Here is a 15,087-nt window from a genome sequence, read left to right as displayed (position 1 = left end):
ACCCACTAAACCAGTCCTTGAACACCGTGCCCTTTTCCCCCCGGGACCACCTTTCGGTATAACTTCGGGGGGAGGCGTCCGTGTGTGTATGTATGTGTGTGTATGTATGTGTGTGTATGTGTGTGTATGTATGTATGTATGTAACCAAAATTCTCACTGATTTTTTTTTCTCAGCACTGGCTGAACCGATTTTGACCACACCAGTTGCAATCGACTTGGTATAGGGTTCCATACATTGCTATTGAATTGTTTGAACTTTCGATAACTAGTTCAAAAGTTATGTATAAAAATGTTTTTTCACATATATTCGGATCTCAATTATATGCATGTAAACTAGAGGTGGGCAAAACCGCTCTTTTTTAGGAGCCGCTCATTTTCGTTCGCTCTTTAAAAAGAGCCGCTCTTTTGAACGGCTCTTTCGCTCTTTTTCAAAATTTGAATGAATAGGGTTTTTTTCAAGAATCGTGTGATTTTGTAAGTTACATTGGACTTTTATAAATTTGGCCATACCAAATATTTTTTGAAGTTTTTGTCGCTCAACTCTGGCCAAAGTCGCAAAAAAAATATAGCAAGACAATTATAGCAAGACATTTTTATGAAAAAAGAGTTTTGAAATGCATTTTACACATCCCCAGTTGTTTTGCAATCATTAGTTTTCAAAATATCGAAGTATCGATGAACTTTTTTTTTTTAAACCGAAAAAAAAAACTTTTGTATTAAGTACTGTACAACGGAATTTCACCAAAAATCAAAATATTTTTGATCGACCCCAAAATGCTTTTTGATTTGTTTTCAGTGGATAAGATTTCTATTTTTATTAAAATTTGAAAGTATTTTACTTTAATGAACAATCAGTTGCACACTGAAAAGTTTATTTCATTTTGTTTAGAAAAACATTTACTTTTGGGATTCATTTTTATAAGCATTGAAATTTTTGAAAATGCATTTTCAATTCTCAAAAACAAATTGAATACTATTTTTTTTGGAAATTCAATAAATTAGATTTATAACAAAAATCATGCCATATTGAAACGGCTCTTTCAAAAGACCGGAGTTTAAAAAAGAACCATGGTTCTTTTTTTGTGAGCCACGGTTCGTTCGCTCTTTTCAGTGAACCGGCTCTTTGAGCGGTTCGCTCTTTTTTTGCCCACCTCTAATGTAAACGATGTCCGGATCCATCATTCGACCCATGACATGGTTGGGGGTGACAGAAACTATTGAAAGTATTTGCAACAGCCTTATTGGACCTTTAAAAACCCCAAAAGTCTAAGACTACATAAACATCGGATATCTGTCGTAGTAACAAATTATTCCTATTTTCATCAAAATATAGTGTATTTTTTCTCAATAATTTGAAAACTTTTTTTATTATTGTTATTACAAAAAAAGAAATTATCTCTGTACCAGCGAATTTCGCAATTAATTGCATAAGATTGTTCTCCTTATTTTTATACTCTCACAATATATACAACAGCCATATTTTTCTTAACTTCTAATATTTTACATAGATTATCCTCTCTATAGCTTATCTTTTTTCTAGTATTACTGATGCCTTCGTAGCATCATCACTGGCATTTCGCTTGATGATCTGAATAGAATGATCGAACGGCAACTTCATCGTCAGATCGAACCTGTATCGCACATCTTCTGGTTTGATTTTGCTGTCAAACTGGAAGTTCCTCACCAGGTGAATGAGCGTCACCTTCATGCTGAACATGGCGTATCGCCAACCTGAAAATGAGTTTAAATTTAGTTCTTCAGAACAAATGTTTAATCGAAAATCAGTTTACCGATGCAAATCCTGCTGCCTCCGCTGAACGGCTGGAACGCAAACGGGTGCCGATTCTTGGACCGTTCCTTGGAAAAGTTTTCCGGGTCAAACTTTTCCGCGTCCGGACCCCAGATGTCCTTCCGGCGGTGCAGCGCGTAAAAGTTCATCAGGAAGATGTTTCCCGCCGGGATCTTCACCCCGTCGAGTTCGATTTCCGCCATATTTTCACGGGCCACATTCGGCGCCACCGGACAGTGCCGGAGACATTCGTTGAGGAACATGTCCAGGTACACCAGCTGCTTTATGGTTTCCGCGTCCAGGTCGATGTCATTGGTTGGTACGAACTCCATGATTTCCTCGTACAACCTCTGTTGGATGTCCTTGTAGAAGCACATGAAGAGGACGGCGTGAGCCACCAACAGGCCGGAGGTGTCGTTGGCCTAAAATGGGACATTTGAAGGGTGAGTTACCATCAACCTAATGACTTTGACGAGACCCTACCCCCGTGATGACCGCGTAGATGTTGTCTCTGACCTCAACTTCGCTGAAAGCTTTTCCGTCGGGGGAAACGCTCAGCAGTTGATCGATCAAGATCTTCGGTTTCTGATATTCCTCATCGGCTTGATCGTTGTTGTTGTTGTTCATGCCGAGAATATCTCGACGTTCCACTACCAACTGAAGAAAAATTACGATTGAAAAAATAATCATAATATCAAAAAAGTGCCGCTTGTACCTTGTTGAAGAAATCGCAAACGACCTTGCGGGCCTTCTTCAACTGTCGGTGATGGTCGGTCAACCGGTAGATAAAGTCCCAGTACAGGTGAACGCTGGCCATTCGCTTGGCTGCTCCATCAAAAGCACTATATTGAAGAACAAACATTAGCAATTCCTAATAGGTATATTTAATGATGTAGGAAACTGAATAATTCGACCGAACCATTCTGAACTAAGAAATTTATCACCATTATACTCACACATCCAGCCCGTGGACGAACTCCTCCTTGCCGTCTCGGGCCAGTATGTTGCTGCCCAGCGTGGTTCCGCAGGCCATTTCCAGCGTGGTCACCGACGTGTACTGGTGAATGTTGACCGTGGCTCCGTCCTTGAGCTCGTTCAAGCGATTGACCAACTGCCGGGAACACTGTTCAAAGATCGGAATAAATCCGTGCAGGATTCGCGTGTTGAAGCACGGATCCAGCCGTCTCCGGGTCACGCGCCATAGCTCATCTATCAAGAGATCATGAAAATTTCAGAGTTATTCTAAGAAAAAACTAGCATCCTAACTACTAATTACACTTGGCGGTAAAAATTCCCGTTTTGAATCCGGCAAAACCATACAAAAAAGGCTTTTCCAAGCAGGCCGAGCTACACAAAATTTGTTGGACCAAATCTGGATGGTTGATGAAAAGTAGCATGAACGGACCATTCCAAACTTTGAGTAAACGTTCGCTTCGTTGAAAAACGTTCACTAAATTTTCAAAGCGTTGAAGATCGTTCGTTCCAATCATAATGTTGGCATTTCCAATCACCGGATAAAGCGGTTCCAAATTTGGCAATTCACTAGCAAAATCGTATCTTCGCTTGAAATTGATATAAAACCAGCTGCAAATCAGTGCACCAATTATCACCACCAATTCAAACATCGCAGAGAGGCAAGTGCTTAATTACAGAGAAGAATTCCAACTGAGCTGCCTGGAAGGCAAAATCACCAAGCTAGAAGTGCATCAAATAAATTCAATTTAGCATCGTAGAATGATAAGGAGCACGCGATTTTGCCACACATGTGCTAATTCAAAGTGCTAAATTTGAACTGTTTGCGTTTCTCAAATAGAACAGGTTTAAACAATATAATAGAGGAAAGAGATTTATTTATACAGCATTTCCATATGGGTCATTTCGCCTCAACTGTTTGTGTACAGTTCAAAATTTGGTGGAGCAATTGATACTATCAAAACATGTCAGAATCCATGAGTATCAGATCATTCAATATTGAATTGGAAAATATTGTGACATTGAAATATAAATGATAATACTAAACACAATAATTGTATGGTTTCAAAGTGTAACAAAAAATATGTGTATATAAATAAACTTAATGAGCATATTTTTTATGTTTTTTTAAAGAATTTTTTTTTAAAAGGCCACGTGGTCAGCCGTCGACCCCCACCCCTTCCCCCCCCCATGGCTTTTCATGGTTTTTTTCGGTCGGATTTCGGACCCCCTCCCCCCCCCCCCCTAAAGAGGCCACGTGGTTTATGCACGACCCCTAAGAGAAATTGAAGATTGGACCTCTCGTTGCTGAGATACAGCGGCTTAAAGAAAAAGAAACAGGAAAATTAAAATTTCCTAAGTCTCACCTATATATTCACTTTACCAATCAAATTAATGGTTGCTCTTGTAATGATTAATGAATGAATGAATGCGAAAAAAGATTAGCAACGCAATGTTTTCGTTTTATCATTTCAAGAAATGAACAATCGCCAAAATGCGTCACTCGTGCAATTGCAGTTACACCGGATTCTCCCGCCCTCCCCCATCATCGAGAAGAAGGTCAAGCCCAAGCGCGATAGATGCCGTTACCGTTGACATTGCCACGTGCGTGTATCATCCGCAATTTATGCAAAAGTTTGCGCACACTTTACATTTGCACCGTGATTGGGCGCATTTTGAGGTGCGCGCGCGCGTGTTGTTGTTTTGGGGGAATGTCATGGAGGTATTCGTTTCGGGAACAACTATTTTAGATCACTAATTCTAACCTCTAATGGATTCTGTTGATATCCTAATGCACAACGCATTGTTGGATATTTAAAATTTCGAGCACTACTAAGGCCGTTGCAGTGGTCGCGGTGGTTTCAAGGCTCTACAAAAAAGGCCGTATTTTTCAATGTTTAGGATGGCTCCCCTTCAAAGTCGGCCCGAAAAATCAGGAAGCGAATTTTTTTCTCAATTGACTTTGAAATTTCAAAAGAAATACACCCAAAGGAAAAATATAGCTCAAAATCTGCAACAGTGGATTTTCTGCAGAAAATGTCACAATTTATAATTTTTTTGCAGCAAACCCGTAGATCATTTTTGCCCGCGTGTACACATTACAGCGATCTGCAGTTCTCACCAACACATATAATGCTGGTCCGTCCCCGAGCAACACTCCAAAGAGAAGAATATGTTGATGCTCTTTCACTCTCATTTCATCAAGCGTCCATGGCGCGGTGGTAGCGTGTCGGATCAATAATCAAGAAGTTGGTGGTTCAATCCTCGTTCTGATAAGGGTTTTTTGTGAAATTCAACCAAAAAGCCGTCGGTAATGTCGATAATTGTCGGTAACGGGCAAAAATGTTATATCCCTATATCGCCAAAAAAGGCATGAGGACAGATTTCATGCAGAATCTGATATACTTTCATGCCACCATGCATCACAATCATGCGACCGCCGGTTGGGTGTAGAAGTCAAATCTGCTGAAAACACTTTGAAATGCATTTTCCTGCATAAAAAATCATCATCAGCTAGGGTTTGATCAAAAATATTGATTTTTGTTTTGCTAAATTGCTATGCACAGTACTGAAAAAAGTTTTTTTTTGTGATTTTTTTTTGTTAAAATGTTCAAAGTATGGCTTGTAATTTAAATTTATATACTTTTTTTTATTTTAAAGGTACCGAGCGGGATTTGATCCCTGAATCTTCTACTTGTGAGGGAGAAGCCGCAACCATTAAGCCACAGAGCCGGTCTAAATTTAATTTAAAAACTAACTTAATCCACCTATGTGGTTGAGGCCTTCCTCACTCATTACCAGCAATGGCTGTACACAAATTTCATCTATTTTTTAGATCCAGAATGAAAAAAATACATGAATATTCCTTAAGTGGCCATATCTCACAGCAGGGTTGCCAGATCGTCAATGTTTTGGACTCGTTGGAAAGGTCTTTTGATAACCTAACCAACGATGGGTCGGATGGTGGATCCGGACATAGTTTACATACATTTAAGTGAGATCCGGCTTCCAAAAAGTACATCAATATCACTTAAGTGGGCATATCTCGAGACAGGGTTGCCAGATCTTCAACGTTTTGGACTCGTTGGAAAGGTCCTTTGATGACCTATTCAACGATGGGTCGGATGATGGACCCGAACATAGTTTACATACATTTAAGTGAGATCCGGATATATGTGAAAACACATGTTAATACATAACTATTGAACTACTTATCGAAACTTCAATCTGTATAAAACTCGATCTACGGGACCCTAAACCAAGTCGAATGCAACAGGTTCGGGTCAAATCGGTTCAGCCAGTGCCGAGAAACATGAGCTAGTTTGTTGGTCACATACATACATACACACACACATACACACGTTTAAGGGTGCACAGCAACGAAGGAAGTTGCGTATTCCAAAATTGTCAAACTTACGAACCCAATTCTGCAATAGTCTGATTTTCAAAATAGTCAAACAATGATGTTAATTATTTTGTAGACAGTACTTTTATGAATGAATGCAAAATTTTGTCGCTAGTTCGCTTAGTTTTTAAGACATCAAATGTGTGTAACAAAAATCTTAGTGTAAAAGCTATGGTTTATATGTACCGTTAATGAAAATCAGATTTGTTTCCAAAGATATTAGTGTCACTCACGAAAAAAAAAAAAACACATAGAAAAAGTTGTTCTATTCATATCGATGCCTTGTACTGAGCTTGCTGGTTTTCCTATCTAGTTATCATAAGATAGCACATAGGCATCGATTTATGTAAAACTGCAGTACCTACACAAAACGTCTTCGAATGGTAGTCCTTAGTGTCCAACACAAGCTCCAAGTCGAATCGAGTTGATGGTGAATGGAACTTTTTTTTTTATTTGAGTTTTAAAATTGTTCAATTTTTGCGTTTAAATGCCGATAGATTTATCCAATAAATCACAAATTTATTTTTTTAGAATTCTAGCTCTTTTAGGTGAACTTTGTAATTTTTTAAAGTTTTGCCTTAGTGCCTTAGTAGACTCTTAGTTACGCTAACGAAATTTTCGAACCGTTCTTCCCACTCATAATGTTTGCATTTCTACTCACTAATCTAATCAACGCTTAAATTTTAATGTTATCGAAGTTTAAGTGAAAAAATCGTATCTTGGAATACACAGAAAAAAAGTTGAATTTTGGAATGTTGAAAATTTGGTAGGTTGAATATTACCTCTTTTTTTGAGTAATATTTCATGAAAAATGTGTAAAAATGTGAACCTGATAAATATTCATCAAAAACTGATGACAATTCAACATTTTCTGGGGAAAAATTAATCATTTTTTGACACAAAATCTGTCACCATTTCCTGATGAACATTACCATCATTTTTTTCTGTGTATTGAAAACATAACTCCACAACTTTTGATATGTTGTGTAAAATTTTCCGAAGAATTTGATAAAAATGTTTTCAGACATAGGCTCTTTGATTCCGAGACCTTCAAAAGGGCATTTTAAGTTTTCATTTGATCTTTTCAAATGTTATCCTAGATATTTGAAACTTCGAACTATTTTTTCTAAAAAGCCTATCTAATACCCTTTCGTTTTTTTCGACGAAAATTGCCATTTTTTTGGGGTGATCCTAACACGGCGTAGGTCACCCTAATGGCCAAACAAAATTATATGGGTCTAATTATATCGACCAAAGAAGCTAAAAGAAAATTTTTGAGTCTAAGCGAAGAACTTTTTTTTTGGATCATGCTGTTTTCGTGGGAAATTGCAGCATTATGTTATTTACTACTACTTTACCTTAACTGAAAAACTTATATCTAATCAAGCAAGACTGTATCAAAACCCTTTTGATGTTTTGTTCATTTCTAAAACTGGATTTATTCTATAATGCTCAAATATGCGCACTTTATTTCTACAATTTCCCTGGTTTAGTTTTTTTAGTGATGGCATCAAACTTCTTCAAACTTTCACAGTTTCACTCCCCCTATGCTTACGTTTCGACGTGAACAGTCCCGTCTCAAAGCCAGCGAACGCATACAGGAACGGTTTCTCCAAGCACTTGTCGCTGGACAGGAGCTGCTGCACCAGATCCGGATGCGCCGTGAACAGGAGCAGTTTCGGCCCAGCCCAAACCTTCACCACGCGATCGTTCTCACTGAAGATCCTCACCATCGTGTCGAACTTAGCGACGTCACTCTTCCACATAATGTCCCCGTTGCCGACCAACGGGTACAGTGGCCTCAGGCCGGGAAATGCATCCGCAAAGGCGTACCTCTTCCGGTGGTCCCGGTACAGCCGAATCCCCCCAACAACCACTATCGCCACGAGAATTATCAACGACAACATCGCACTGAACCCATCGGCGTCTAACACCAAACTGAGGGGAATTTCTTCCAATATTGGCTGCGGCTTTTGGAAAATGTATTGTGCAGCTTCGGTAAGCAGAAATTCAATGTCACAACGTGTCACTCGGAGGCAACAAATCTAACAGAATCACACTCACAAACACACACACACACCAGAGGTGATGTAAACTTGGTCGATCTTTTTTTGCCCCCGTCGACTGATAGCCACGACCGCCCGAAACATATTAGTTACAGTTTAGTGGGTCGGAGTTGACCAAAGCAGTTCCAAAAACCTGAAGTTGCCGAAAAGATTGGTCGATCAACATCTCAGCGGTGACGCCGACGCCGTTTGCAGGGTCGTGGGGGGAGTGTTGCACACCGCTGCTGGCCGACCGACCGGCTATGATGGCCAAACACGTGTGTTGAACCGAAACAAAAACAAAAAAGCAAGCCACGAGTTGATAAGGGTCGTTTGGATGATGGGAGGGTGGGAGATGGTAGTAGGCCATTGCTAAGGTGGGCCTCATTAGTCTATTGTTGAACGTGTTTGATTCGGGTCCAAAAATATAACGTTTGGATATGGGATTGAAATATCCTTTCGCATTAGTTACACTGAACAACAATAATTTGGAATTTAAAAAAAATAACTTTTTGATACTGCCCCTGATCGCATAAATGTCGCATAGTTATTGAGGCAGTTAGCTTCAAAATTGTGTGCTCTTTTAGAAAAGCCTAATATATCTGTTACTTTGTTCTAGAAATCAGAAAGATATCCATTTTTTTTTTGTGAAATCTTAACATGTAGCCTTTTGTTTAAGACAAACTTCAAATGCGTTTTTCTCATCTAGTTGCATTTGCATATAGGACATTTATGCTAACATGGTAAGTACAGTCCAGACTCGATAATCCGAAGGCCTTGGAAAAATTTCACTTTGGATAATCGAAACTCCGGATAATCGAATCACAATAAAAATCGTTGTCTTTTTATGACCCTTGAACTTCTCTTAAGTGAATTAGAATTTTTAAATCCAAGATGCAGCCAAAATGGCATTTTTAAATTTACTAGTCAATAAACCACTTCAATTTGCATTATCCGAAGTCCTATACAAACCTTCGAGTAAACGAACTTCGGATAATCTAGTCTGGACTGTATACGAGTTTATTTTAGTTTGTTTATTTATTAGCGTTTAAGGACCACTTAACTCAAGAGAACTGTATACGGATAATTCCCCGCTAACTAACACGAAATCGAAAAAAAGCTGCCCCAACCCCTCTTCGATTTGTTTTTCCTATGGAATAACTTTTGTCCCTGATCACGAGCCCGAGCTTCATTCTTCGATATCTCGTGACGGAGGGGCGATTCGACCCCAAATTTCCATATTATCTCTAAATCAAGCTGCAAATTATTGAAAAAAAACGTATTTTTTGCATGAATGTACTAGAGTGGTTCTATTCGATTTCGAAAACCTATTTATGTTTATTATTTGGATGAATTTTGTTCATACATTCCCCATGTAAAAAGCAGCAATTTTGCATCGTTAGTTTTTTCAATTAAGTCTCCATACAATTTTACAGGCTGGTCTTTTAAAATGGGTACAATAGGTATGAAATTTATATCTTATGATGGGATTTTCTGTTGTATTTCATAATTTTAAAATCGAGCATGATTGTTGAAAATGTCTACGATAGACAACTCTCCTCATTTCATATTTAAGCCAAATTGTCAGATTTTGAAATTATTTTTATTGAAAAGCACAGACATTTTAACAAAAGTTTCTTTTTATACCATGGTAAATTATCAGTTGAAAATTACAGGCTAATTAGGTTACGTTTAGAAAAAACTAATTTTCATCGATTCTAATTTTTTTGAGGCGGTATTTTAGAACCTTATTGACCTAGAGAGTCTATATGGAGAAACGAGGTATGATTTCAATCAGCCGATTTCAATCATTTTTATTTTTTTGTATTTTTTTATTTGGCTCAAACTTTGTGGGGGCCTTCCATACAGACATGCATCCGCTCTAACTCCTCTTTTAGAAGAACTTGTTTGGCATTTCGCGTAAATGATGCCCAGCATGTTGTGCCAGTGATCAGAGTACACTAATTACGCTAATCTTTAAGGCTCCCGAAGACCCTAAGAATAAATTTTGAAAACCAAGTGAGATATAGCGTAAGAACCTTTAAGCGCACTCAAAGAGCTTTTAAGAAGTTCTTTTAAAGAGCTAAAGAGAACATTACCATGAAAATATCGCTAAATCCTTTTTCCGAATGAACCAATGTTTTCTAGACATGCCATGACATATGACACTAATATTTTCGTATAACATTTACTTAAATTTAGAGCACCGAGATTTATGCCATGTGGAAAAAGCTGAGTGCCGTTAAGTAGAGCTCTTAGTGCCGATGCATGTCTGCTTCCATATGACAAAAGAAGCTCTTTTGGATCATTGGTTCACCCATACAATTTTGGCTGCTGTCCATACAAAAATGGTACGTACATATTCAAACAGCTATAACTTTTGAGTGAATTTTCTGATCAATTTGGTGTCTTCGGCAAAGTTGTAGGTATTGCTGAGAACTATTGAGAAAAAAAAGGACACGGGAAAAAAATTGCAGAGTTTTTAATCAATTTCTTTTTCACAAAAACTCAATTTCCCAAAACATTTATTTTTGATTTTATAAATTTTTTGATATGTTTTAGAAGACAAAACCCCGCAACTTTTGAGCCATAGTGAAACATGGTCAAAAAGTCTGCCGCCAAGTTATGATGAAAAATAGTGCTTTTTGGAAAAAAATCGAAATTTCATCCAAAAACAAATTTGACGTAATTTTTGCCTTCCTCTCCTTACTGAGGAATGGCTATAAAATCGCTCGAAAAACGAACTTCACAATTTGACCTCGTAGACCCACCTTCACTTATACCTATCGATTATCTCCGGACTGGCTGAACCAATTTGGATCGTTTTGGTCTCATTCGATTCGTTTTGGGGTCCTATAAGACCCTAGTTAATATTATAAAGTTTAGAAAAGTACTTCAAAAGTTATGCTAAAAAAACGATTTTAACAAAAGTCGGGAAGATTGTAAAAAGATGATTTTTAGAAAGGTATTCAAAGACTTTTCCAACGTGTTCAAAAGATTGAAAATCTGACAAACCTATCATAAATTATGTGCAATTGAGTGTTATTTATACACTTTTTAGAGGTCGGATCTCAGATATTTTGATGAAAACGTTGTCCGGATTTATCGTGTGACCCCTAGTAAGATTAATAATTCCAAAGAGGCTAAAACATTGAAGATCTGACAACCCTATCAAAGGTTATGAGCACTTAAGTGATGTTTATTCATCCTTTAGAAACCGGATCTCAGATATTTCGATGGAAACGATGTCCGGATTAATCATGCGACCTCTCGTAGGATGCGTAATATAATTACCTATCCAACGAGTCCAAAAGGTTAAAAGCAATTCCAGCACAAATCAAGATATTTGTAGGTACTTTTTTCTCGACCCTCTCCGATTTCAATGAAACTTTGTAGACATGTTATCCTAGGCATAAAAACGAAACTATTGGCACTACGCCCCCCGGGGCATGGCCTTCCTCTAACGTGGGATTTCTGCTCCAGCGCCTCTGACGAGACAGGAGAAACCGGGACCGACGTTTTACTTCACCATCCGATAGAAGCTCAGTGGATAAGGCGGGAATCGAACCCGCTTCTCATAGCATCATCGGGATCGGCAGCCGAAGCCGCTACCCCTGCGCCACGAGACCCACACCCACATTAAGCCATTTTTGTGTATATGAAGCCAGTTTCACTCGATAATGGCATTTGAGAAGGGCGTAAGTGTTTTAAAAATGTATGTATTTCGTAATTTAAATATTGCTTTATCTCGAAGCCGTTGCATCGTATCAAAAAGTGGTCAAAGACAAACTTGTAGGAAATTTGACGGGCTTTTCGAAAAAAATACACTGAAACAAAAAAACACTCAACATTAATGAGATTTTTTGATTTTTATGTTTAAAAGTCAAATTTGAAAGTGAGCCCACGTTTTTTTTGGTTCAAAATTTTTGTGAAGATAGCCTAAGATGTTACAAAAAGACTCACGAAAAATGCAGGATGGAGCAACCACCTAAAAAAATACAAAAATCATTTACTGAAACTGTTTTTTTTAAGTGCTCTAAACATCAAAATTTTCAAAAACCGTATACGGGAATCGATTTTCCAGACAATTTTACATAAAAGTCTCCATATTGACCATTGTCCTAAGTCCAATCCTTGTGAAGTTACAGTGGTTTTAAAAATAAAAATGTTGAAAAAATAGGTTTTTTTATGGTTTTTGGCGATTTCTATATGACAGGCTTGATTTTTCAGTCTCGAAAATATTTTTACCCAAAAGCTCATCCAAATTTCTATAAGTTTGTCTTCGACCACATTTCAATTGGATGCATGGGCTTACATATATAAGCTAATTTACTATCTAGGTTTCTATACTACACTGAAAAAATATTATGTTTTCAGTTATGAGCAATGTAATTAATAGCAATATTAATAATACTCTTTGAAATTTCTCATATCAATCACAGGGCAAATCTGGCCAATCGGGATTCCAATCGATCAAGAAAAAAAAATAATCACAAGCATTGTGAACTATTGTGTTAGTTTTTTGTTATGTTGTTATGCTATGTTTCGATACAAGAAACGCATTAAAGAAAAACTACATGTGTTTAGACCTGAAATCTCAGAACAATTCATTTCTCTTTTCAGGTCCCAAAATTTCCAGATTTTCTAAGTTTCAGATAATTTTCTCATGCTATAAAAAAAATCCGCGGTTGCTTTCCTTCATCAAATATTTTTGAAAAACGAAAAGTATTAAAATTTGCAGTAATTATAAACTAAAAATTACTATAACTTCAAAATGGTGCACTTTATCAAGCATTCAAAATGTCCTTCCAACATCTACAAAGCAAAAAACAGTAGAAAAAAATCTCTCTAAATTGGTCAATAATTCCAATTGATACAACCAGTTTGATATTTTTGTTGCCAACCTGCTCACTAACCCCACACAAGATCGAAGTGAATAATGATGGGTGAAGGCCAATGTTTCACTTTTTAGGCTTTCATCCAAATCAGTGCAGTGGCTTTCAAACTGCACCTTGCCGTCAAGATCACATGACGGAGACAGACAACTATGCATTAAAGTGACAACCTGACCATTTGATTAATATATTTGCGATCCAGTTTGACCCACGGGTTAGTTACCCGTTTATTTTGTTTTTTTGCTCTCAAGAATTGCATTGACTGTTGCGTGAGGCAAAGCACTATTTGAAATGTTAGTGATGAATTGCTGACGCACACTGCCTTTGTTATTTATAAATATATGTTACGGTGTCCTTGTCAACTTGGGGTTACAAAAAAAACCTATAATAATCTAACCATCAAAAGTGAAAGTACGTCACTAAAATCAGCCAAAAACAAGTTAAAAATAGATCTTCAGCATCAAGCCATCATATCCGAATCAATTACCACTGTGTATTGTGCACAACAGGTGAAAAAAAGCATCGCCATGAGGGGCTGTTTGTTTCAAACGATCTACCAAAATGTGTGAAACAAGTTTGGTTACGGTTTTTGTTTTGCTAAGATTCGTTGGGGTGCTTACTGGCAGATGTTGGCTTCGGGTGATACAACCTGGCTTTTCAAAACTGTTATCCAATAAAGAGCTAAATATAAATGATTTTGAAAATACTCGCTTTATCTCTTAACCACTTTTTTTATTTTTTTATTAATTATTTATCTCGTGGTTTTAGGTAAATTGACTGCAAAAATTGGTCACCATATAAATCATTAGACTGAATTCATACTAACCAAACGTTTAACCATTTTGCCTTATCGGCATCCAAAAGCTATTGGAACCCTTGCAATGACCTTAGAGTTTTTTTTAAACCAGCATATTCTGTACAAGCCCACGGTAACCGAAAGCTAACGCCCTGCCGTCCATTATCTCCAACGGGGCAAAATTTGTCTAATATTATTATGAGAAACAAAGAAGTATCGAGGCTGGCTAATGTGATTCAAATTCATAAGTTTTAGTTTATTCGTTGACGGTGAGGTTGACCCGTGGAGCGTGCATTTAAATATTAGCATCCCTTCTTATGCGTTGAACTGGTCAACCTTTGCCACCGGTGGGATATTTCGTGTTAATATCACTCAACACTTTCAATTTATCTTAGTTTTGATGAAGGTAGGCATATCTTAAAGTGGTGAAAAAACTCTCTAGTTTATGAAATTTATGTCAAGCAATAATCGTATCTGATTTTTGAGAGCTGTTACGTTTATAAAAACAAAACAAAAAGTATAACCGATTATATACCATCAGAAATACATTCTTAGAGTAAAGTGAGAGACCTACGCTGCCGCTCGAATCTAGTCCGTCCCATATGTAAAAAGTGAGTGCTGCGATAACGCCATGAGAAGCTCGAAAAATGTTTCACCTTTTTTTACATTTTTAATCAACAATTTTTAAATATTTTTTTCAACAATTATTTCAATTATGGTTTAAATAATACCCCTACTCCAATTTTGACTTGAAAAAGTTAAAATTTATAGGTTAATTTGGTAAATTTTCGTGCTGGGACTGACCTGACTTTATTTGTCCATCAATAAAGGCAAGTCTGTCAGGTTATCAAGGTAGGCTTAAACATTTACAACATAAATTTACCTGTCAAATGTTGGTTTGTTTTGGTAGTTTTAAAAGCATTTTTTATTAAATTTATAAAAGTATGTTTGTTTCAGGATAATCTAAGTTTTAGTATTATTCCTGAGTATGAAACTTTAACCGGCGACGAGACAGTCAATTTCTTTTGCTGCAGAGAGAGGAGATATTTGAATACACGTCTCAGCATATGGACCCTTGAATTGACCGCAATCTGCGTTGGAAATGGAACCTCATCCAGACCCAGGACCATGGGTTTTCATTCAATAAGGAACAGAACTGTCTTTTTAAAAATAATAGTTACAAT

At 37.3% G+C, this 15,087-nt stretch overlaps 1 protein-coding gene across 2 annotated transcripts; it reads right to left on the bottom strand.

Annotated features, from left to right (window-relative positions):
• Positions 1-1,338: 1,338 nt before the first annotated feature.
• LOC120415480 (probable cytochrome P450 313a4) lies at positions 1,339-8,109 on the bottom strand. 2 transcript variants are annotated; one of them, XM_039577044.2, is made up of 6 exons: positions 7,723-8,109; positions 2,746-2,998; positions 2,505-2,631; positions 2,273-2,446; positions 1,791-2,211; positions 1,339-1,731 (listed from the first exon to the last, which is right to left on the bottom strand). In XM_039577044.2, exons 1-6 carry the CDS (start codon positions 8,072-8,074, stop codon positions 1,526-1,528), a joined length of 1,533 nt encoding a protein of 510 aa, XP_039432978.1. In that variant the 5' UTR covers positions 8,075-8,109; the 3' UTR covers positions 1,339-1,525. The 2 variants fall into 2 exon arrangements, with proteins under 2 accessions (XP_039432978.1, XP_039432979.1); XM_039577045.2 differs by lacking the exon at positions 7,723-8,109 and adding an exon at positions 3,066-3,453.
• Positions 8,110-15,087: the final 6,978 nt, after the last annotated feature.

Source organism: Culex pipiens, chromosome 2, assembly GCF_016801865.2.
Source record: "Culex pipiens pallens isolate TS chromosome 2, TS_CPP_V2, whole genome shotgun sequence".
NCBI classification, from domain to species: domain Eukaryota; kingdom Metazoa; phylum Arthropoda; class Insecta; order Diptera; family Culicidae; genus Culex; species Culex pipiens.
This window is presented reverse-complemented; position numbering and strand designations above follow the sequence as displayed.